Genomic DNA, 25,507 nt, shown 5'->3' on the forward strand with positions numbered 1-25,507 from the left:
GTTTCTACCTCTAAAGGGGGTGGTATGTCCATGGTACATCCTTCAAATGGTGGTGGCATGTGGCATAATGATGGAATGGAGTAGGGAATGAAAGGGGGCAACTTGGATCACATGTCATGGTACAAGGGTAGCTAATAAAAGGGAAGCCCACACTTGGGTATATGTAGGAGGGAGCAAGCATGGTGCATGAGCTACCTCGGCCTTCATTTTTCCACCCTTCTTCATATGCCTTTTGCCTTTTTATGATTTTCTTTAATTAACTGCTCGAGGCTCTAGGTAATGAGAGCATGATGCGTAAAGTATAGCAGTGGATACCCCCTTATAAGGTGGGGCAGTTCATCGCCCACCAGGGATTGGAACAACCATGGGTTCTTGAATGATAAAGGAGGCTCATCAAGGGCCATGGAATGAGGTAGAGCTCATGTCATGGCTTTTGCCCACGTATTAAATGCTTTAGTCCCGACCATTTGTTGCATTTTGCAATACAATTTCCTATTGAATGTGGCCAATTATGCTTTCTCTTTTTCTTTTAGTTGCATCAACCTCCAGGCATCATTCATGCCCAACCCAAGATGTGAGAGAAGGGGATGGGGTGGTTGACCCTATGTGGACCTAGTGGAGGAATGTGGACCCAAGTGGGAGTAGAGATGATTGGGGGTGTAATGAGTGGAAGGGGAGTAATATATGTGATCAGGGAGCGGGACCACGCAACCAAAATTAGGGTTTCCCATGTAGTACCATCCCTAAAACCAATAGGCTAGTAAAAGAGATCCCACGGGACTAAGGTGCAAGGTTAACATCCCAAGAGATACCTAGGGGACAAGAGCACAAACCTAGACCACCCTTTCCGTCGAATCCCCCCATTAATCCATGCCGAAAGTTTCCATGATAAATAACCTAGAATACTCAATTACCAAATAACAAGGCATACCTTTAGGTTTGGGAGGCCCACCTTCAAACATACAATCATGACAGATGAGCGAGGGACCACGTGGCTAGCTCAGGTGGCAGAGAAATGGCACATCGAGCTCGTTGGTGGTTGTGAGGGGCTATTGGCTATCAGCTAAGGACCATCATGGAGAAAAAATTCTCCTAGGGATATCACCCACCAAATGGTGGGTAACACTCCTCACTGTTTTTCAGAGTATAAGAATCAAGTCAATACTATGCCTCTTGTTTAATTAGGCCAGTATTTGATGAACTCAAATCCTGTTAAATTTTGAGTTGTCTTTACTCCATCAGGCCAAAGGATTTTGGAGCTCTTATTCTAACATATAAATCACTGCCAAACTCTTATACTCAAATTATTTTATGCAAAATCATGTCACTATGACACCCCAAGGGTTAGTGAAAAATTCTAGAGTCAATGCAAGGATCTTAGAGGAAAACATCTCTTGCGCTATTTCTCAGTCCAGGTACATACCTGATGAGTCATTCCTTCAAAGCAGAATATCACGCTTCTCAGTTGTATTGCATTCTCTCTTGCTTGGGCTTTTCCTAACCTGGCTCTGATACCATGTTAATTTTAGTTTAACATGTTCTTTGCTTAGGATAGTTACTTCTTATTAGCTTGATTTCAATTCAATCTATTTCCTTAAGCAATCACATAAGACATCATCACATTGATAGTAACTGAAGAAAGAACATGTACGATAATAACAAGAGACAAGTCAAGACAAGAGAACACAGGAATTGGCTCAAGCCAGGGAAAAACCCCAAGATGGGGAAATCCTTGATCAAATCTTCTTACTATTAATATCAAATGTTCAACAGAGAAAGAGATAGAGAAAAATACAAATGACAAGGATGCAGCCCTGGAAAATCTTCCTTCAAACAAAAGTTGTCAAATTTTGCCCTTACTAGAGATCAACAGTAGACAAAGCAGCTACAAAGAAGTCTTGAAAAAGGAGCTCGGTCCTAGTCCAGTTAGTGCAACCTTCTTTACTAATTATAATGAACCCCAAAACAGTGATATACTGGGCAATCAAACCAGGTCAACATGATGAAGAAATAGTTGTGGATTTGGAACCTGATTAGGTCTTTATCGTAGTCAACATTGACCGATTCAATTTCCTTCAACAGTACTTACAATCACTGCAGCTAGCCTCCTCCTTCTTGTTGCCTGCCCTTGCTGCTTGTAGCTCGACTTTTGTTGTGGGAATAAGGCCTAATGTCCTCTCCAATAAGCCCAGAACAAGCCTGAGGTGCTCTTGCAATTACCTCAGGGCTTGTGGCTTATCTAAACAGGGAGAACACCGCTCAAACCATCCACCAATTTGACCAGATATGCCTTGGCCTGCCTTTGCTATACTTCGGACCCATAAACAGACTTCCAAACACCTTTTGCTACCTTGGCCCTATCCTTTGAGTTTTATGCGCATAGGATGATCTAAATGAGGTAGGAGGACTCCTATATTTATATAAGATGGAGAGGGTCAAGAGACATTTCAATTGGGCCTTATGAGCCTACATGGAGTGGAGGCTGACCTTGACAATTGCATGTGAGAGGGCATAAATTCAAAAACACACTTCTCCTTATCCAAATTTGATGTTCTTTAGGTTGATTTTGGTCTTCCCAAAGAGAGGAATTTAGTACAATAATTATCTTCATCAAATGAGTTGTCCAAAGTGGAATTTGGCCCTAGTTTCCAATTTTAACAACCTGCTACTCTTGCCTGGCAGGGTAAAGTTCTCCTCGTCCCCTGTCTTCATCGATCTACCACCTCTTGTCCCTCTCTAGATCTCTTCATGAACGCGGTCAATCCATAGCCTTTCCCAACAGGGAAATTTTTCTTTGCCACTTACTACATCTTGGAAACCATACCAAGACTTGTGTAGCCCTAGAAGAGAAAAGCTCACAAGGTCATGCTCTAGTACAGTCACGCCCACACCACCCAGCTCATCTCATACCTGAGTGAACCTTGACAAATATGTGACGATGGGCTCTCCAACACTCATCTGGATACTCCTTAGCTTCTCCTTAAGAGCAAGCTTCCTGGTATCATTGGTACTCTGATATAGATCTAAAATAGTTTTGAACATCTCAAAAGTTGTCTTCTTCTCATGGATATGAGGAACTATATGATCTCTGACCCCTTCTAGAATAATCCTCCTTGCCTTGATATCATTCTTAGTATGTTGGGTCAACTGTTGGGGATCTTGTGGTGGTGGTATAGCGTTCTTCACAAACTCTCCCACCCCATTATCCTCCAATACTATCATGATCCTCCCTTTCCATGGAACGAAGTTAGAGGCTCCCTCTAAACAGTGGTCTGATCTCAACCCTTGGAACACCATCCTACTTACCGAAAGAGCTTTCCTCCATAAACTGATCTCTATCCTCCACAAATCTGATCAGCAATGCTCTTCAAAAACTGTCTTGTAGTCTTCCTTTAGTCAAGAAAGACCACAAACATTCTTCCTTTAGCATGCACAGTTTCCTAAGAAAGAGGATGAGTTCATGGTGATGGTTTGACTCATGCGCAAAGTTGGAGAGGCAGTTAAGTTGATCTTCAAGTGTGAGTTTAGATTTGGAAAAAGACGAGTGAGAGCCTCTATGTCCAATTGAGGCAAGGACAAGTTAGAAGAGTTAGTTTGACTCAGTTAACAAATCAGCACAAGTCCAAGTTCTAAATTTAAAATTCTCAGATATAGCTAAGTCGAAAAGCTTTAAAGGAGGACAAAGGCACCCTTGTAAGTCATTCTTGTATGCACAGGTTGTGTGTGTGAGAGCATCTTGCAGTGAGAGCGTACTCTTGGAGCAACCAATACGTAGAGCATTGAGAGGGAGACTTTCTTGCAGACCAGCTCTAGGATTTAGGAAGAATTCCTAAATAACAGGAGCCACTATTGCACTAGGAAATAGGAGATTTCTAGCACTAGGAAATAGGGGATGGATTGAACAAGAAAGTAGGAGCTAGGATAAGAGGATTGCAAGGAGTCTCAAGCTTAGCCCAAGCAGTGAGAACAAGTGTGTTCTTGAGTGAAACGGTTTTGCCTTGTAAGAGATTCATATGCTCAAACTCTTTCAATAAAATCTACAGCAAGGAGAGGGTTTTCCCAGTTGGGTTCCCTAGAAAAAATATTGTGTTGAATCTGTGTGATTGTCTCTTTATCTCTGTGCTTTATTCCACTGCATATCTATATGTTGAGAATTTCTGATCTTAGAAACAAGTTAACTAGTTTAGTTTTCAGAAATCATTTAAGTAGTTGCAGAATTTTCGTGGAAATTCAACATGGTACCAGAGCACAGATTCATATAAAGACCGGCACATCCACAAGAGCATTTCCTCTCAAGAGAAAATAGAGCCAAAGGAGTTGCATTCCTCAAGGTCCGAGTTAGATAAGGAGCATGGAAGACATGTTTTGTTACTGTCTCTTGTCTCATGTTCTGTCATTGTGTAGGATGGAGGAAGTTTGAATGTGTTTTGGTAAGGGTTCTATGGGTGACTTATGTGCATACGACCTATGTAGCACCACTGGAACACTGGCAGAGTATCTTGTGGATGTGGAAAGAAGTTAGGATCAGTCATGGACTGAAGTTTCTCACTGAATTGAGTTTGTTGAAAGGGGCTAGTGGCAATGCTTTTCAAGGAAGACAGGTGTTGGGTGAAGGTTTTTCATAAGTCTTATGAACAGAGTTTCGGTTAGCAACTTAAGTATAGAATTGGAGGACTGTTAGAAGTTGCTAAATGTGTCCTGAAGTACAATCCTTGTGCAAGTCAAGAAGGACCTTCTTCACTACACTTTTTAACACTAATGTAGTGAAGGACATTGTTCTTGACAATTACTTTTGGTCACAGGTTAAATATGTTTTGCAATTCACCAAGCCACTTTATTACATGATCAAGTTTGTAGATTCAAATCAGCCAATAATTGGGGAGGTGTATGAGAAAATGGATACCATGTTGGCGTAAATTAAAGACATTGTTGAGCCTAGAGATATCACCTGGTACAATTATATTCATGCAAAGATGGGAAAACGATGGGAAATGCTAAACATTCCATTGCATGCTTTAGCATATGTTCTTACAACTAAATACTATCATGCATCATGGCTTTCAACACCAACACCTGGTGGGGAACCAAGAGAAACACACCAAGATCCAGAGTTTTTGACTGGTCATATGAAAACATAGGATAAATTAGTTCCTGGTGAGAAGTGTGACATCATACAGAAACAATTGAGCAACTATATTTTTGCCACTGGTGCATTTGGGACCACTTATGCAATTAGATATCAAAGGAATTTGTCTTCTCTTGATTTGTGGAACATGCATGGAGGTGCTACTACCCATCTATAATGTTTGGCATACAAGTGCTCTTGCAGGTGGTGAACACTTCATCTGCAGAGAGGTGTTGGAGCACCTACAGTTTCATCCATAGTGTTAAAAGAAATAGGTTAATGTAAATTGGACAAAGAGTTTGGTTTATGTTCATTGCAACTTGTGATTGTTGTCCCATTAATGTAAGGAGGCAAAGAAATATAAAGACTTTAAGGTTTGGGACAAAAGTCTAGAGGAGGCCAATTTGGAAAATGGAGTGTTCCATATAGAGCAGTTGGAGGATGCTCCTATCCAGGATGATGATAATCGTGTTGAGACAACACCCCCATCCAGTGCCATGATCCCCATGTTCCAGCCTTCAATAGCAGCAGCAGGGGCTTCAACTTCAGTTCCACAGCCATCTTCTTCACTACCACCATGTGGAGGCTCATGCAGTGGTCGTGATAGTGTAAGGAGGAGAGATTAGTAGATAGATTCACAATTCACTACTTTTTTTGTCAGTCTATAGAAGATTGATTAGTGTTAGAGTTTAGTATTGTGAATTTGAACTTTTCAGTCTTCCTAATTCAGTGTGTAGTTGGTGGTGGCCAAGTGGCCTATTTTGTAAACATTATTATTTGGCCATGACTCATGTTGACAGTTGCTCACTTGCTAGAGGAGTTATTTGAATGTTTTATCTTCTAAATGTCTACTTTCTATTATATGGTTAAAATTTTGGTGCTTTGTAAGTTTCTACCTTCTATTATCTGTGATATGCTTGAAAATTTAATGTATATTTTTAATTGTCAGAATCTAGATGGTTGATACTCGAATAATTAATCATTGATGTACTGTAGATGCCATATCTATCTTGATTTATATACAAATATGCATGTTTTCATATCTCCTGCAACTAATTTGGTATTTTGAATTTTTTTGTAATATAAAAGGAAATATATATATATATAGTAGATGCTTCATTTCTGAAGATTTCTGGAAAACCACGCTTTTGACACTTCTAAAAAACGCCCCCGCTTTGTGCAACATTGGCTTTGTTGTTGCGCAAAGTGTCTAGGCACCCCGACAACGCTAAGAGTAAGGGTTGTCACTCTTAAATCCTTACTCACTCCGTTTAGACTCTCTCCTAGACAAGTCAAGGAGGGTAGTCCCTAGGTAAATGGATGATCATGAAATAACCTATGAAAAACAGAGTCAAGGAGATTTTAATGATGGACAACTTTGACGAAAGTAAACGAATCTCGATTAACTTAGATGAATAGATTAAATGCTAATGTAACCAAGACACGACCACAAGATAGAATCAATTATAGACCAGTGCCTTTATGTTCAATTAACCGCAGATCGAGTAAGAAAACAAGTTATCCAGAACAATTTTTCCAATATGTGACGAACAGTGACAATCATGAATGATCAATAGAAACACCAACACTATAACATGCAAAAGATTCCAGATTTTAAATGATTTTCATTAACTGCGCAAGATCTAAAATTAATTGATTTTCTCCTATCGCCAATATAACTTAAAACATTTATCGCACTTGACCATAGAAGAATCATGAAAATTTAAGATTTAACATTTAACATTAGAAACACCAAGGAATTTAAAATTAGCATTTAATCGTTCCTTAAGAAATTAATTAAATGCAACAAATGATGAAATCAAAATTTCTTCAATGACAAAGTGAATCGAAAGGATCAATAAATCGAAATTTTAATGGGCCATAGGCCACATTAAAAAGTTAAATGTGAAAGTGCAAGTCCTTTAATTTATTTCTCTAGCCACCAAAATTAGGTTTTTTATGATTTTTTTTAAGTTTTTAATTTTTAGAATTTTGTAATGTTATTAAGATTTTTCAGGGATTTTAGAAAATAAAACAAAAAAAATAACAAAAATAAAAAATTTAAATCAAAAGTTACAAAGGAAAGAAAGAAAAACCCTTTTTTTACGTTTTTTAAATGCTTTAGATTTTAGATTTTTTTATTTTAATGTTTTTGATTTTTAAATCTTTTAGATTTCTTTTATGTCTTGATTTTCAATTTTTTAGATTTTTTTTTAAATTAATGTTAAAATGAATTTAAATGTTTCAGATTTTTTTAGTTTTTTTAAATTTTTAGGATTTTATATTTTTTAAATGTTTTTCAGATTTTTAATATAAAATTGAAATCATAAATAAATAATAAAAAAAGGAACAAAAACTAAATCGAAATTTATTGTTTTTAATGAAACCTAACCTAAGTAACATAAACAACAAAACCAAAATTAAAATCTAAACGAAAATACAAATAAAAGCACTAACGTAAACTAAATATAAACAAGACCATTCACATTACAAAAAATGAAATAAAAAATAAACTAACGCTAACTAAATAAAAATGAGAACTAACCTAAATAAAGTATATACATAAAAAAATCGAAAGTTTGTATTATTATGTTGTGCAAGTTGGATGCGAGGAGGACTGCGAGGGAAGATAATCGTGGCTGTGGAAGGAGGATGTGCGGACTTGTGTAGCGATGGCAGGGGTTTCGAGGGGCAAGGTAAGAGGCAGCACGCAGCGAGAAAAAACATGGGTAGCAAAACAAGGTTCTTGAGGGTTGGGACAGCTGTAGGTTGGTCGGATGGCCACTGCAGCTAGGGATTAGTGGGAGATGCAGCGTGAGGAAGAAGGGATGCACAGATCAGGTGGCAGCAAGGATACAATACGCAGGAGCAAAGGTCGGACAGCGTGGAGAACCGAGGGCAAGAATGATGGCGCGGGGAAGACTGCAGTGATGGGATAGCTGGACAGAGGGAGCAATGGCAACAGCATAAGGCAAGGAGATCTGGGAAGGAGCAGCGTATGAACTGCGGGCTTTTTTTTTATTTCAGGGTTGACGGCAGCGTACATGTGCAAAAATGAGGAGAGACCCCAAAGCGCAGGCAAAGGGAGACCCAAAAAAAAAAATGAAATTTTCCAGGGCATAAACGCAGCAGAAAATGGCAGCCCTGCTTCAGATTTCCCAGAAAATTGATTAAAATGATATATGCCTGCATATGATTTTCAGTGAAACCCTCACGAAATTTCCAGATTTAAGAAAGATAAAAAAATAAAAATTAAAAATTAAAAAATTAAAAATTAAACACTTGGACTGCACAAAAAAAATATGAATGATATCCCTGAAGAATCATGTGACAAACCCCAGAGATCTAGATCTTACCCTCTAGGGCCTAGATCTGGACTCTATCTAAATTCCCTCTTCAGACCTGTGGCTGCACAACAACAATAAAACACCCAACGACATATACAAAACCCAGAAAAACCCAAGTCAGAAAACTAAAATTAATTACAGATCTATATACATGAATGGCAAATCTAGGGAGTGTGAGTCCAACTCCGCTCCCAGATCTGATAATCTGAGGCTCTCAACAGCAAGATCTATCGATTTAGCACAATGAAAAAAAAAATTGAATTTTAAAGGAGGTACTGAGCTCAAAACCCTTCATGTATCACCCATAAAAAATATCTTATAATAAGCCCGAGATCAAATATAAGTTGGTCTCTTCAGAAAACACGGATCAGGAGTTCGCTGGTTCAACCGAGAACTTCCCCAAACGCCCGATGATCTAAAAAATCTAGACTTTCCGACAAAACTCAATTCAGCCATCAACATAGAGCGAGAAAACGATAATAAAATTCAAATTTAATAGAGATACATGCTATTATATTCAAAACTTAAATTATCATTTAAACTCCAGCAACTGAGCAAAATACATGTACTCAAATCACTCTTCAGAAAGCTATCATCATTGGCTAAAAAGAAATCTATCCTTAAAAATGACACATCTTACAGTATTTTCATGAAGAGTAACACCAACAGAAATTAACCCCAAAGTCTTTCTTTATTGCTCATAAAAAGATTAAAAGAGAGCTTTTTGCTTAGTACACGATCCAAAGATCGAATGAACTGACCGACAAATGACCTCCTATTTAAAGATAAATCCTCCAACGGCTAGTTCAAGTGATCCTCATCAAATCAATCTCGACCGTTGATGAGGATCAAAATTTCTTCTAATCTCATCCGTCAAAATTTTAAATTATTGAGGAATTTCTAATTTTTCAATTAAATGCATTTTAATTAATTCAAAAATTTAATTTTTGAATTAATTTTCTCAAAATTTTGACTTTGACTTAACCCCAAGGACCAAAGGCTTAAAATTTAGCAAAAAAATTAATTTACCCTAGTCCCTAGACCTCTTAAAATTTAATTTTTAAGGACCAACGAATTTTGCCTTCGGAGAATTAAATTTACCTAGGACCTAAAATTAATTAAATTTCTGGCTTAAGATTTTAATTAATTTTTTGCCATAAAATTTAATTAATTAACCTATGAGGGGATAAATCATTTTCCAACCATCAGGACACTTTACATCATAAATTTCATATCTTTTACATCATAAGGGAGAAAACCCATCTGTAATAGATCCTCACAGACTACCCATTTCTGCGACACAAATATAATCCAGCAGACCAAGCAATTTATAATAAAATAACCTAACCAAATAGTTAGGATTATTCCCAAATCACTTTTACATAGACTCGATCTAGAACACTAGGACTCCCCTAAGATCCCAGTGACAAAATCCATTCCGGCTTTAAGGTAAGGCTGAAGGAAAACTCTGTTGACCATCCGAGAATGGATCGGCGAAACAAGAAACCTCTCAGAATGTCGATCATCACCAGAAAAGTAGGTTTACCTAGGTAATTACATACACGACACGTGTCTGCTGAGATTATTTACATTATACACATGCAGGCTGGGTTTATATTATAAGATGATGATCAAGCTGATGATAATAGCTGGACGGCATGAACACATCGATCAGGCACTATCCCTTTTGCGAAAAAATGGGGGTGTATTGCTATGGGTAGTTGACACGTAGTGGTCAACAGGACTATCTATCAAGATTGCTTGGACCTTAACAACATTACTAATCTGATCAATGACAAGTCCCACTAGTCAGTTTAGGAAATAAGTGGACATAAGTGATGACAAGAGATAATTAATTGGTTGAAATGATCCTAATTTTTTTAAAAAATTTGAATAACAAAAAGGTTGAACATGGTACTATGCATGGAGAGAACAAACTAATTGTCTCTAACTACAGTCATTGCTTTCAAGAATCACAAAGTTTCTAGGTCCATCACAAAACTAACATTTGGATATGTGCTGCTGACCTCTGACAAGGCATTTGACATGGAAGCTCAATATAAGAATCAAATCATTAATCTACATAATCTAGAACACTGCATGCAAATGAGATACCTGGCCGTGCCTTGAAACATGGGCGCATCAATCCATCTTCTGTGACAACCTCATACAAGGGATGAGATATTTGAAAAAACTCAGGCTTCTTGGCAGAGACAATGACCTGCAAAACAGCTACAAAATGAGGAGGCAAAGAAGTTGGCTGTTGCACCCCCTTTTTTGCAAAGTACTTCTTTTTCAGTTAACTGGTTCTAAGAAGCATTATGTAAGCTTTGTTATAAGATTTGTTTCAATTATAAATGGCAATATTTCTTTATCTACAGTATAAAAAGCTTCTAGATTTAGTTGATCTTTATATCATGTCAACAACCTAATGCACAACACTTTTTCTTTATAAAAAATCCATATCCTCAGGTCAAGCATAAATCCACCCAAATAAATCATTACCATAAATCAATAATGAAAGAAAAGTAATTTACATCAACAAACAACTTGACTTCAAACTGTTTCTGTTGTTTAACAGTATGTCCTTATGAATAAAGGAACAAGTTGCAAACCATCTCAAAAAGATCTCGCCAGTCCATGTCATTTGGAAGAAACTTATTGAAAGCATAATTCATCATTTTGTTTGTGTAGTGATAATCTGAGTTTGTAATGAGAAGAAGACGTTTGCCAGCCTGAAAAGGAATTCAAACACAGCCACTGTGATCAGAAGATAAGAAAATTATGCCCTAGATATGTCCAAGAGGTTGGAAGCTAAAAACTAAGTTGTGCACAACAAAAGAGTTGAGATAAAGCCAAATCCACCTCCTTCTGATCTAAAAGTGCCAGTGGAAGTTCTGGTTCTAGCTCCACAAAGCGTTCAGGTTCGGTTATAATTTCATTCTGCAAGCACATTCAGTTGGATCTCATTTTCAACTCCTAAAAAATTTCATGGTCAGTTTTTTGCCTTGCTGACATCTTTAACCAGTATATTAAAAATATTTACCTTTAGCTGTCCTTCAACATGTGCTCTGAAGAGAGCTTTGGCTACCACCTGCATAACAGTTTTGTGACATTAGGGCAAGACAAGTGTGCTTGCCAGAATTGTTGTGCAGCATCATCATACAAAAGTGTACCTGATGTGTTCCATTTGCAGATTTTGTACCTTATGTAGCACTCAGGAAAAATGAGACAAATTTGTTGAGTTATGCAACAAAATTTATCATACCTTGTAAAGACCCTGATAATCAAGAGGTCCAATTTCTGGAGGTAGGGCTCCTTCATCCAGTCTGTCAACCATCTATAATAAAAAAAAATCAAAGCAATGGCAAGATAATATTTATTATGAAAACTTTAAACCCCAATATCAAAGTTGGTTTACAGAAAAATGTATCATGTATCATGATAGATTTTAAAATAGAATAAGATCAAAATAAATTTTACTACTGAAAGTTCAAATTGCAATTTTTTAGACCAATTATTATATAATTGCAAACTAATCGTATGTCAACAGTCAGAGGTTGCAAAGTCTGACTGGAAGATGACGGTCTTTGCCCAAAAAGTTAATGTTTTATTCTGCTAGGATTGAATTAGAAAAAAAATTAAAAACAAGGCCATTTGGAAGCAAATTTCTAATCCCCGAGTGCAGTTCAGATTCGCCTCAAATGTTACTTGGGCAAGCATTTCATAAACGTTCCCAAAGAGAATAAATTATCTTTCTAAGATCGTTGCAAATTGTACTTCGTGAAACCTTCTGTATACAGAATTCACATAGAATAACTCATATCATGCATATTACCTCTTTGCATAGATGGGTGAAAATAAATTTCTCTAGTATTTTATGTATAGCTAAAATGGGTATTCTATTCCTATTTATATCCTAGGGACATACTACCAAACTATTAGCATTTTTTAAAAAGAAGAACAGTCCAAATTTCTCACAACCATGGTTAATAAATGTATGCATGGGATCTACGTTGAATATTAATGCTAAACAAATTTATGTTCGCTTGGTGAATGGTTGAACTTTCTAGTAGTGCATCCCATACTGCATATATCCCACAAAATAAGGAAGTGATGAATCAAGTCTAGGATGATAAATTACGTCCACTACAGCAGCAAGCTAGTTGCAACTTGCATGGGAACAATTATATCTCAACAAAGCAATTACAATCTGTTGACTTGTAAGTGGTACCACATGATACAATTATACAAATGGAAATAAGAAAACAAATGAACACATTTTCTTCTCTCTCCTTGATTCTGTTACATACGTAAAGTCTAAAGCTAACTAATAATAATAAATAAAATAAACATAGAAGTACATTTAAAAAATATTAGATAATAATAATGAAAGGTCATGACACATATGTTAATAAGAGACGGGACATTTTAATGAAAAGGTGCCTGCTTAGGTATATTTATATGGGGCTGTCACATTGTAAACTATTCATCATATGTTCATTTATCTCATGCATTTATATATTTCTTAATTCTTCTGATACAATTGAGTAAAGGATTGTGGGATTTTATGCTCCAGATCCCTCCCCTCCTTCCCTCTCCTAACCCCAGTAGGACACCCATGGACAACAATCAACTTTGATTATGGAGTGTGTTGGTTCTTATTCTTCCCACCTTCCGCAAATAACCCCACCTCTCACCATTTTTCTTTCCTCAAGACAAATGGACCCAGGTAGGACCTTCTCTCAAAGATCATTTCAAAGGCCACACCTTTTAACATCATACTTGTGTCCCTGCTCCTCGCATTTGTCCCATGATTTGATGGTATAACACAGAGTGCAAACTCTTGCATTGGCATCTCTACTTCATTCTATCTCATGAACCTCCCTCCATCCCTTCCACTCAAAAACATTGCAGGCACCTCCCCCATTACAAGAAGCATAATTTTCTTGCCATGAGAAGATGCCAGCTTCTTGAAGCTTTCCATCATTCACCTAAAACCTTCTAGCACACCCTCTTTCATAGGCATGTTGTTTTCCAACCTGACATTAATCTTCAATCCTTCTTCTTGCATACAACTCTCTACAATGAGTTTGGCAACCTCCAGTACATGTCACCTCACCTCAACCCACTTGTTATTATTTCCGTTGGGACACACCAAGTGAAAAATCAGGATTATAAGCACCAACAAAAAAGTGGACATGAAATGATTTTAGGGGGACTTTCTCAAACATGGTATTACTATTGACTCTCAGTGAATCACAACCTTTAAAAGACCCTTCAAGACTTGTGGGTTTTGACGGGTCGTATGTTGAAACGAGTCACTCTCATAGAACCCGCGCATAAGACCCTTACCCGTGCTAACTTGCATAAGACTTGCATTGATTTGTTGACTCACATACAACTCATACAGACTCGTATAAGACCGATCCCTGGCAAAAAAAATCGATTTTCTTTTTCTTTTTCTTTTTTTTCTTTCAATTTTTTTTTTGACTTTTTTTTGTATTTTGTCGAGTCTTATACAGGTCGTTTTTTATTCTTATATGAGTCGTTGATTCAGTAGCTAGATGAGTCTTATACGAGTACGATCGTGCAACATTGTTGACTCTCTAAACTTTTGCAGAGTTGACCTATTTAATGATGTTATTTCTTGAAGTTTCCCACCTTCGTGGTCCCCGTTTCCTCAAAATCTAGCAGGCCTTGAGAGGGTCGCTCACAAGACAAGACCTAGACCAAGGGACGATAATACAAGGTGTGGCCCACTGTCACCACAGCCACTACCTCCTACTCTTTTATGGACTTACACCACTAGGGATGTTTCCCTGTGTTAGGTCACCTAAAGGATCTATCAAGTACAAGGGGTCAGGTGACAAGATAGGCTTATGGAGAGCAACTCTACTTAGGAACTGGGTTAGCTAGCACAACAAGGCAATTCGCACCCTGCAAAAGGCCTAATCAGGGCACAACGTGACCTAGGGCTTGAGAATCAACAAGGTAAATAGGTTTGTCTATGATCACAAGGCCAAGAAAAGGCTTCCAAAATATGTATGCCTTCAATTTATGGAGTAAGAAGCCTTCAATAAGCCATAAGTTGAAGCCTAGCACAAATTAGGGCTTTTCTACGACAAAATCTACCTAGGGCAAGGGACGTTTGCCCTAAAATAGAGAAATTGACCACGGGAATGACTTGATTTTGAGGCAAATACCTCGCCTTTACATGATGAATCCCTCTACCAAGGAACACTTCAAACTCTAGTTGAGAAATGTACCCTAGCCCTAGCTAGTGACTTACCATAAGAGGTCGAAAATGAGGTTAGAGGAGAGAAAAAGTGAGATTTAAGTGAGTTTCAAGGTGATCAACCATGTAACATGTTGACCACTGGAGTGGCACCTGAAGATTTTTGAAGACTCCATGCCCAAGGATGTACCAAACGCTACTTGTGCTATCAAAGATCACCATATCACCAGAGTTTTTCAACTCTACTTTTTTTTTCTCATCTTTTTCTGTTGTACTTAAATTCCACAATACCTGTGGGGACAATGTAAAAGTGATGCTAGTATGAGGAGTTGAGTCATGTAACAAGCCCGGGTGGCCTGGGACCTTGTCATCAAGTGAGTATTACTCTGGGAGGTTTTTTTCACTTGGTTAATTATCATTTTCCTCCAAGAATTTAATAATTAATTGATTTTTTTCCTCCAAGCATAAACCCAAAGCCGGAGTATGGCTTGATGGTGAGGCCTTCGGTGAGTCCAGTGTCTAGGGTCATCGTATATTACCATATTAGATCACACAAACAAGTTTTGGAATTTAATTAGATCTACGGAGTCATTTTTTAATTTTTTTAATTTCCCACAAGGTGGAAATTGGAATAAATTTTGTATATGAAATGTAATAAGTGATGTCTAGAGAAGTTGTATGGGGTATGAGTAATAAAAATTACACCTCTCGCCCTCAACTTTCTACTATGACACACTTTAAGGGGTTAAAAATGTGCTCTAAAAACTCAAAACCCATTAATCCTAAGTTTAGTGGGAAATCTATCAATAAATTAAATAGAGAGAAATAAATAGCTCCATGTGACAAAATGACATGGAAATGACTTGGAAATTATCTCAAGTCAAAGGAATGAGTCAAAGGAAAAGTTGGAGGATGGTTTGGCACCTTGCATCATAAATACATGGCCCACTCAAGGAAATAGAATTTCTTGGCATTAATGCAGAGGCTGGTGACTTAGAAAATCAAATTATTTGAGAATTTAATGCACATGTGAGATATTTGAGGATATTGATTGAGATATTCTTGGGAGTTTGTCTCCATTTATGTTCCCTCTTTTTCACACTTGAAACATCATCTCCACACCCAAGTGCAAGTTGGCCCAACCAAGATGGAGAGTAGTATTTTGGCATAAGGATATACGCCAAGGCATGTAGTGTAACATTAAGTTTATTCCACCTTGCACACACATGGTTGTGAATCATTGTATACAAGTTGGGATCATTTTCCTAAACAATATCTTTTATTTGCCCCAACATGCTATCCATCTGTTCATACACCTCCCCAATCACTGGTTTATCTGTATTTGCAAACGAATCATGCTATAAATGGGCTTCGTGAATTGCAATACTTCGCTCACACATGCCCAAAACAGACTATCAAGAGCAGTCTCCTCCACCTGTTCAAAACCTTGCTTGTCAACTGCATTTGGAGCACTATCCTTTAATACCTGCCAGTGCTGACTTGATACCATGCTAGCCAATACTCTCTTACCTTCAAAAGGCGCATGAAGGTGAGGTAATAGCTAGCAAACCTAGTCTTCGCAATCTTCAACAACTCCAATCTTGAGTGATTGTGGAAAATCCCATGGATATTTCTATGATTTGTAATAAATTTTATCATTTTTTTTCCTCTCTTGTACAAATCACCAATCCATTTGTATTGTTGGTTTTTGTTCTTAATAATATCATGCATCAAAAGGTTCATTGTGTGAACCAAACACCTAGACCAAAATATGTTGGGGTATTTATCCTCAATAATTGCTCCCGTTGCCTTACAATTAGCAGCATTATCAGTGATGACTTGAATGACAATGTATGGCCCAATACGTTCAATTGTTTCAAGTAATGGTTCTGCAATGTTGATGTTGGTCTTGAACTTGTCTGAGTAATCATATGCTGAAAGGAAGATGGTGCCACTAACAGACACAACAAGAACAATTATTAATGGCTTGCCTTTTACATTTGTCCATCCATCAGATACAATGGACACCCCATGCTCATTCCAAGAATTTGTCATTTTACTCAAAGAATGTGCTATTTTTGCTTTTTCATGATCAAGTCCAACGGTTCTAGCCTTGTCATACCCAGGGCTCTTGTGTCCTTTGGAGGCATCATTTATGCCAGAAACCATTTCTTACCAATAATGTGAGTGAAGAACATTGAATGGTATCCCACATGAATCGATAAACCAATAAATCTTTGAATCCACATCATTCCTACACCCTTCGTCAAGGAAATCTGATATGGTTCTATGCCTTAAAGAGATGTTTGTTCCTGTGCCTCCATATCCACTGCCATGGGAGGACGTTGATGGATTTCTTTGCCCATGTGATTGTGAGCTATGCTCAAAGAAACCCTTTGAATTTTTAGATCTGTATTGGGCTTCCTCCTCTTCCCTTATGTATTTGGTTCTTTGTGTTGCTAACACACTTACACAAGCTTTGATTCCTATTTGTTTATCTCTATTCCATGGCCTTTTCCCATAGAGGTACTTTTTGGCACGAGTGTATGAACTTGTGTAAGTGTTGTTGCAATGGGTGCATGTAAATTTAGTGGTTCCACCCCCTTTCCCTGCTTCAGGCCTAAAAACATATTTCCACAATGGGGTTTGGTCTTTTATAGTTTTTTCTCCCTCATCATCTCCACTCTCTTCCTCCTCTCCAAGGTTTTCCTCAAATCCACTATAACCCACTTCTTCATCCTCTTAATCATGATCAACCCTCCTACTCTCCAACACCAAAATAACAAAAAAAGGAACCAACAACAAGAAAATGCCAAGCCATATAGCCATGATGTTTGAAGTTTTGAGTATGCAAAAAATGGAGGAATGGGAATGGGAAATAGAGGAGAAAATTTTTATTTAACACTGAACATATAAAAAACAAAAATGCTAGGTTAGAGTGTAGATCCTACCTCTTTGGCCTTCAATCCCAAGCTCCAATCTTCCTTGCAAGCTCCTCAAGCTCCTTCAATCTCCCTCCTCAACTCAAGCTCCTCTCTCTTGTTGTCTCCAAACTCCAAACTCTCTCTTGCTCTCTCCAACAAAGACAAATGGTAAATAATGGAGAGGGAGAGGGCATTTTAACCTTTCCACCCCCCTTTCCACCCTGTCCGCTGCCTATCCCTCTTCGTCTGCCGATCTACCCTCCTCGTGCGTCACGTGGCCTTTTCACCCGTCAACGGGAGCGAAAATTTAAAACAGGGAACGGTTGGGAGCGATTTCTCCCCGATCGCTCCCTCTTTTAAATTTTCACTCCCGGAGTGAAAGGGTGGTCAAGGAGTGACCTCTCCCTAAATCACTCTTGAAAGATCAGGGAGCAAAAAAAAAATTAAGGGAGTGCTCTCTCGAGGTCGCTCCCTATCTGCTCCCAACTGGAGCGCGATTCGGGAGCGAGTTCAGGGGGTAGCGCTCCCCCGCAACCCTGTCTCCTCCTCCTTCAGTGTCCCTTCTTATGGCCTCCTCTAGCCTGGTCGACCCCCGATCTATCTTTCTAGCCTCCTTATCCCCAAATGTTGGCTTTCCTTGGCCTAGCGTTGCCTTTTCTTGGCCTATTTTGCCCTAATCTACCCTAAAACCCTCCTCTGATTTTTCAGCACTGAATACTTGGTGGTTTTGTAGCTTGATCCCAAAGTTTCAACAAATTTTGAACAAGGAATCATCAAGGTCTTGGACCTAGGGTTTGACCTCTAAACCCTAGCTTTATCTTTGATTTATTACAGCAGTCAAATCAATAACAATTAAGCCCTAAAATCACATGCTACATGGTCAAAATTGTTTAAAATTGCAAAATCTTCATTTTCATAAATTTTGGCCACTTGGGCATCCTAGATCTAACTTTTATGCTCGCTGGAATTTACTGCAATACTGAAGTTTTCAAATCTGAAATTTCTGAAGCATACACTTAATAAGGGTCTAAAACTTGAAATTTTCGTTTTCCAGTAAATTTTCTTGTTTCTAGGCAATTTTGGCATTGATTGTAACTTCATTAGTTTGTTGATTGGTAAATTATTCACTGCTCTACTAAATATATCAGATCTGAAATTTTCTAAATCACACCCTCTAAAAACCCTAAAAATTGATATTTTTCAAAATGGGTGAAGTTTACTATTTTTGGGTATATTGGGCATTGTTTCTAACATCTCTAGCTTGCTGACCTGTGGGTCAATTTACTGTTGTAATAACTTATTACAGGTTTGAAATATTACTGAATACATCTTCATAAAGTAAGCCAGACATATAAATTTGCTTTTGTTGGTCATTGGAAAGTTTTGTACTTCATATGTTAGGCAAATTTTATAATTTAGAGTGAGTTTTCTACTATTGTCATAACACTAATAAGCGTTGAAATTTTCTGAAGTACTACTGCTAGTTTAACTATTGAGATCTAACACTTGTGTGGTTTACTCTAAGTTTGTAAAATCTCTGGAATTTGGCACCTAAAGCACTCCTACGTTTAAGCTCCAAATCTAATCTTGTGATAATTGGAATCTAATTGGTAATCACTCTAAGTCTTGGCATCTAAGTTTTCATTTGGCTATCTTGAATGGTGATTGATTATCTTAAAGTGGTATCGAACATTGTTAAAAAATTGGCATTTTACATCTGTCGAAATTTGTTGAAGTTTTGCACTTGTGTCTCTAAAGCAATTTATCATTTTCAAGATTGTCATCTCATCATTGTTAAGTACTCTCGCTATAAGCTAATTCACACTAAGTACTTAAGTAATACAAACAATCTTAACTCAAGATAATTTCACTTATAATATCTTGCATAAGCATCCTAGATCTAGATTGCATTAAAACTTACCTCCTAGCATAACCTAAGTTGATAAATCTAGGGCATCCATTCTCACATAGCTTGAGGGGCTTGGCAACTCTTCGATGGTTAACACAGTGACCTTGCAGTCGTCAGAGCCACAGTCTCTGCAGCACTAGAAGCATCGGGTGATAGGAGCACAACATAAGGTATTGTTAATCAAGCACTAGCCTGCTTCCTGTTGGCCTCCTTCCCACAACCTACCTTGGAGCCTAGCTTCAAAATAGTTAAGGGAAGGCCATACTTAGATTAGGCATATAATTAAAATCAACCAGGATCACTGCATCTCACATAGGTCCTAGGACTCGCATATCATATAGGTTAGTTAATAATTCAAGCAGCGGATGTCCATCTGGTCACTTGGTTTCAATTTACCATAAGCAAGAATTGTGACTCCATTAAGGCATTGATCTCATACTTAAAATCTAATCTAATCATTAATCTTGCTAAATTTAACCTAGTAACTAGGCCACTCATCTGTATCTCCCAAACAAGTTGGTTTCCAACTTGTTTTCCTTCACTCAATCCATAGGGATTATCCCCCATAGCCTGTTTTTGGGAGACAGCCAATGTCACATGGTTCTAGTTCGAGTTCAAGTTCGACAATGATTAGGTTTGGTTTGAGTTCGAACTTTTTGATGAGGTTCGCCATTAGGTCCGTGTATATATAATGAATTATAGAATAAAATAGTAAGAAATCAACGTCAATAAACATTAAAAATGTTATCACCGACATGGAAATTGCAAGGATAGATTACAAGATTGTTGTGACATGAGGTTATGAGTTTTGATCTATGAACTTGGTTAATGGCTATGAAGTTCGATGAGGTTCGCCAAACCTCAAAATTTTTTAAGGTTCGCCAAAATTCGAACCTCAAGGTTAAAGTTCGACGAACCTTGTGACATAGGAGACAGCGAGAACGGAGTGGGCGGGGATCAGAGTGACAACGCCCGCCCTGAGCAGTTGTCGTAGTGCCTGTACAATCTGGGCGACAACAGGTCTAATGATCGTGTGCAAGAGGTACATCTCTAGCCAGATGTCCTAAAATTGTGACTAAAAGCATTGTTTCTCATGTATTGAGAATCAATCATACCCTTTGTTCAGTTGGGAATGAAATACATGCCTCAAATTCAACCAAATGCCCCAAAATTGTACCCTGACGTATGTGTAAATTGTGGCAATATTCTCTCTTCCTCTGAAATATTAATAGTAGTAAGAGGATGGCAAGTTAATTGCATATAAGCAAACTCTAAATGGCAGGGCTTAGTTAGCAACCATAAAATCGCATGCCACAGTGGGGATGGAACCTATTGTATGTGAAATAAAAAGTTAGCCTTGATTTCTATCCTGTTGTGGTTAAAAATTTATTCTATCACATAAAATTGGGATTAGTTGCCAGTTGCAAATGTTTTGTTGTGATAGAGTTGATCTGGTTGTAACTGAAAGGAATAAATAATGACCTGGAGATCATCTGGTGTATGATCTAGTAGCATCTCACTTGCTATATGGGATGAGAAATACAAGTTAGTAACCATATATTTCTACTTCTGTAAAACATTGGGTTGCCAAAGGAGACAAGGTGTAGGATAACTCTTAAAGTTTTAAATAAAACAAGACAATTGCATGCACTATGAGGTATGTCAGCTTCATATATTTGCAGCATTCGGTGTTACCGCTACAAGTGAGGAAACTTGCCTATGGATTAGTGGTGCGTGGAAAACTGAGTCATGACTTGCTGAACCTGGTTTGGTAAAACACCTAAATAGATAGAATGTCTTACCTTTGCAAAGGCACATAGGGGCCCACTGCATGTGACCCCAAAGACCTTATAGCATATAAAATCATGCCTATTATCATTAATCATTACAACTAGCACCCAAACCAGAAAAAAGTTGACTTCCGACCAAGAGTAAATGGATTGTGACTACTTTAACAATCCTCAATTATTACAAGAGGGATCGCTATTTACATGTGAAAGTGGCAGTCCAGAAAAATAACTTCTTGCCTCTTATATGGATGCAAACATTTTGGTTCATTACTCCGACTCGTACTAAAATTTCAATAGGGAAAACTTTAAACTTCATCAATAGACTTGTTTGCAATTTTAAAAATACTAGGATAAAGATATATGAATGAGTTCAGAGGACTCTACAAAAGGTTTAGTGCAAGAAAATGCACATAGAAATGCTTCCTTTTTCAGATTTGAGATAATGCACTAGCTATGAAATACCTGCATATACATCACTGCCTCAGAAACTGAGAAAAGTGTATTAAGGAATTCCCATCGACTTTCGTTCCGCAGATCAACTAGCTCTCGCCCATACATTTCACTACATTACTAAAAGTGGTGTTAGACATAACCTACAGCCAAATTTACCATTTGCTTCGCAGCAATTATCAGAAAATCATAAATTCACTAAGAAACGATCTTTGATATCAACCTTACAGATCGATTAGAGAGCATTCTAGTACCATGCACAGCTCTTTTTACATAGCCAAAGCGATCAGCCTTGACCAAATTGCCTTTCTCTTTATCCATAATCAGGCCCCTTATAACCTGTACCCAATCAAATAGCTAGAATGATGCATCTTGCCTCAGCTGCCTGAATGATGTAAATTGAGGATGCAACCTCGACCAATATAGAAAACAAGTTTATTCCTCGTCCTCTGTTACTAGTTGAAGTAATGAAATTTCTGAAGATCACAAAATGTCAGTTATGCAATGAGGCAATAAAAATTGAATAGCATCGAGATGAGAAATTACCAGGTCAGGATCAAATTCAAGACCATCCACTGGATATCCCATGCTCCTTAAATTATCCATTCCATAATCATATGCTCGACCTTCCCAGGCCTGCATTCCCAAGTAATTTAAAGCATAATTATGATTTAAATCTGAGCATATTCATGTGATCACAGTATTTGATAAACCATTAAGACTCTAGAAATATCCTGCATGAGAAAATTGATGATGGCAAAGGAGTTTTGAAATTACGAACATAGATGTATATATATATAAAGTATCCAAGAGGAACAAATAATCTTAGAATGAGAATTTCAAGAAAAACAACTAGCTCTTACCCTCACATTGTACTGAACCAATGTGTAGTCCATGTCATAACCAATAGCTGTGATTGACCTAAAGTTCAATGTCCTGCTACAAAAGATTCCCCTGGCAGCAAGACCATAGGACAATGGAGCCTGCCAAACAGCAATGTAACAAAGAAGAATGATACCATATGTCATACATTTTAAATCTACAAAATATGTAACACATTCTTTATAATATTGTTTTAGTTACCTAGGATCTAATATACGTGATTTTTCAACCTTTTGTAGAGCCAAAACGCATATGTCCATTACTTTCCATCTTCTGATTTCAAAACAAAACTCAAGAGGCGTGAAAACCTAGTATCTTTTACCTAAATATATAAAATGTTGAAATTTAGCATCAGAAGACACATATTACCCCCAGTCGGCACAAACCAGTTCACATAAACTACAAATAAAATTATAATAAATGCTGTTAATAATGAATCATTTTCAAACAGTAAAGACAGCGAAGGTTTATTTAGCTAAAATTGTTTCAACTTTCTAGCAGAGGACTTGGCAATCCTTAAAATCTCATTCAGGTTCCATTTTTTCCATAGAATTTGATAGAGACCAGCATTTTGCAGGAGGAAGAGTGAAGGACTATATTTTGGCTTTTATTTCTTTTTTTATTCACTTGAACCAGACTGTGTCTCTCCTAATCTATGGAAGGAATATGGTTTCCATGAACAGATGACTGAACTTGCCGTAGGATGATACTTGTTGACCCCATCACAGGAAATTATTGGCATCATGCACTTACTGTTTACCTGAGTGTTTCCAGAATACCACTTCTACCAATGACCATTCTATATAAGGGATATGGCTGCATACCTTGCCTTGAGAGGTAAAATGTATAAATCCCAGCTTGATCTGAAACTGGGCCATTAATAGCTGAATTCAACTCCTAGACAGCACAAGCGTTTTAACTTTAATTTTCAGACTCTCTCTCATTGAGATGCTTCTGCTCTGTGTTATATTTTCCACATCAAAGCTGTTTCCATGAAGTTCTTGTTATTCCGAACACTTAAAGCCTCCAATGAAGCTAAGAGAGGGAAACATACTTTAAAAGAAATGATAACTTGGTAACACTTTGTAAAGTGACTGAAGACACAGATTGAGTGTTCCTCCTCTAGGTTGTGCTACATCATAGCAACCTGCATTCATTGCTTGTTCTTAGGTTGATAGAAGTTAGAAATTATATACAAAGGATCTCCATAACCATGTCTTCACATCACTACTATACACAGTAATTTAGCAAAGCATAATCAATACAAAAAAATAGAATAAAACTTACACAAGAGATTGGTTGATGGAGCCTATGCTCCAAGATTTAGCATCAAACTACAAAATAACACTCGTACATCCCAATATCCATGTGAATATTTTATACTATGTCATCTCTTTGTTGTAAAAATGAGGAAAATGCATTTGTTATCCATCCGACTAGCAGGGTTGCAAAGTCCCATGCTACCTGCTAGGATGAGCACACACAGGGTGGGGGCCCACTATCACCTCAGCCCAAACCCCTGCTCATTAGTCCCAACTTCCTCTTCAAAGGCCAAGGTAGGATTCCTGCTCAATACTTCAACTAACTCCAAATAAGACTAATGCCTTAAATGGGGTCAAGAAGAGGTAGAGGAGTTGATTATGAGGGCTATCCTACTGATTTCTATATGTAAATATCAATGTTACATTTATCGTTATCGGCAATTTATCGCTGGGCGTCCAAAATTTAAATTATCGGTAATATCGGGAAAAAACATCAGAAATTATCGTGAAACTTGAAAAAAAATACAAAAATAATCATTTTTTTCAAATTTGTATTTTTTTAAAGCAACATCAACATCAAACATACACATTATCACAGAAATATGAAAATAAAACTACAATATAAAATGTATAAGATGTCAAGTGGTACATCAATCATTGACACTAGATAATAGATATTGAAATATGACATTTTTTCAAATTTATTCCTTTAAAGCACTTAGCAAACATCAACATCAAACAATTAACAAACACATTGTCATACAAATATGAAAATAAAATTATAAAACTACAATATAAAATGTATAAGATGTATATAATACTACTAGACACTGAAGTCTGAAAAATGATATTTGTCATTTTGTCTTGACTCCTCAGTCATAAGTTTTGAGTCCTGACAAGATAATAGTTAAAACTTAATACAAAATCACATTAAAATAAAAAAAAATGTATCTCATGAGATGATCATCATGAGGCATCTAGATTCTAGATACTACAAGTCTATAACGATAATCCGCTAAGCTTGTGGTTCTCTCTTTCTAGTAGTATCACGAATTGAGTTCTTTGCAATAAGGACAATGTCTAGGGTAGCTGTAGGGCAAACATGCACATCATGCCCTGGGATTTTGGCAAGGTGGTATTTCAAGCGGTTGATTCTGCCAAACATTTCCATTCCACAGAGCTTGCACCTCAGCTTTGCTCTATTATCATCCTCACATGGCTCACCATACTCCCACATTTGGTCCAATGTCTTTGCAATTTGTAGAGCTATTATTAAATTTTCAGGTTTTGGACCTACCACACAAAACAAATGTGGAAATTCAAAAGAGGATAAGAAGAGGTAGACTCTAAATTTATAGTATATATACTAATACTGGAAAACAAGAAAAGGAAGGCAATTTTTTTTTACATACCTGGAAATAATAAATATGGATATGGTACACTAGAGTAAATCTCCACTCCAAAAATTCTCAACGAATGGCAAAGAAACTATGGATTTCCCCTTGTTTGCTTGATCAAAAATGGTCACAAGACTCACACAACCCTCAGAACTCAATCTTAGCACAAGGAAAACAAAAATG

General features: G+C 37.3%; 1 protein-coding gene across 2 annotated transcripts in view; it reads right to left on the bottom strand.

Annotated features, from left to right (window-relative positions):
* The window catches only part of LOC149169286 (HAD-superfamily hydrolase, subfamily IG, 5'-nucleotidase), a 296,089-nt gene that overhangs the window by 213,150 nt on the left and 57,432 nt on the right, over window positions 1-25,507 (bottom strand). For both annotated transcript variants that reach the window (XM_089428627.1, XM_089428629.1), the window contains exons 3-11: window positions 22,647-22,766; window positions 22,330-22,419; window positions 22,007-22,122; window positions 21,796-21,895; window positions 11,741-11,812; window positions 11,519-11,566; window positions 11,338-11,415; window positions 11,088-11,207; window positions 10,588-10,693 (exon numbers count right to left, since the gene is read on the bottom strand). In XM_089428627.1, the coding sequence (XP_089284753.1) occupies window positions 10,588-10,693; window positions 11,088-11,207; window positions 11,338-11,415; window positions 11,519-11,566; window positions 11,741-11,812; window positions 21,796-21,895; window positions 22,007-22,122; window positions 22,330-22,419; window positions 22,647-22,766 (850 nt within the window). The remainder of the gene's footprint in view (window positions 1-10,587; window positions 10,694-11,087; window positions 11,208-11,337; window positions 11,416-11,518; window positions 11,567-11,740; window positions 11,813-21,795; window positions 21,896-22,006; window positions 22,123-22,329; window positions 22,420-22,646; window positions 22,767-25,507) is intronic.

This window comes from Pinus tabuliformis, chromosome 4_2, assembly GCF_031772625.1.
Source record: "Pinus tabuliformis cultivar Carrire ecotype Pingquan chromosome 4_2, CPIR1, whole genome shotgun sequence".
Taxonomy (NCBI): Eukaryota; Viridiplantae; Streptophyta; class Pinopsida; order Pinales; family Pinaceae; genus Pinus; species Pinus tabuliformis.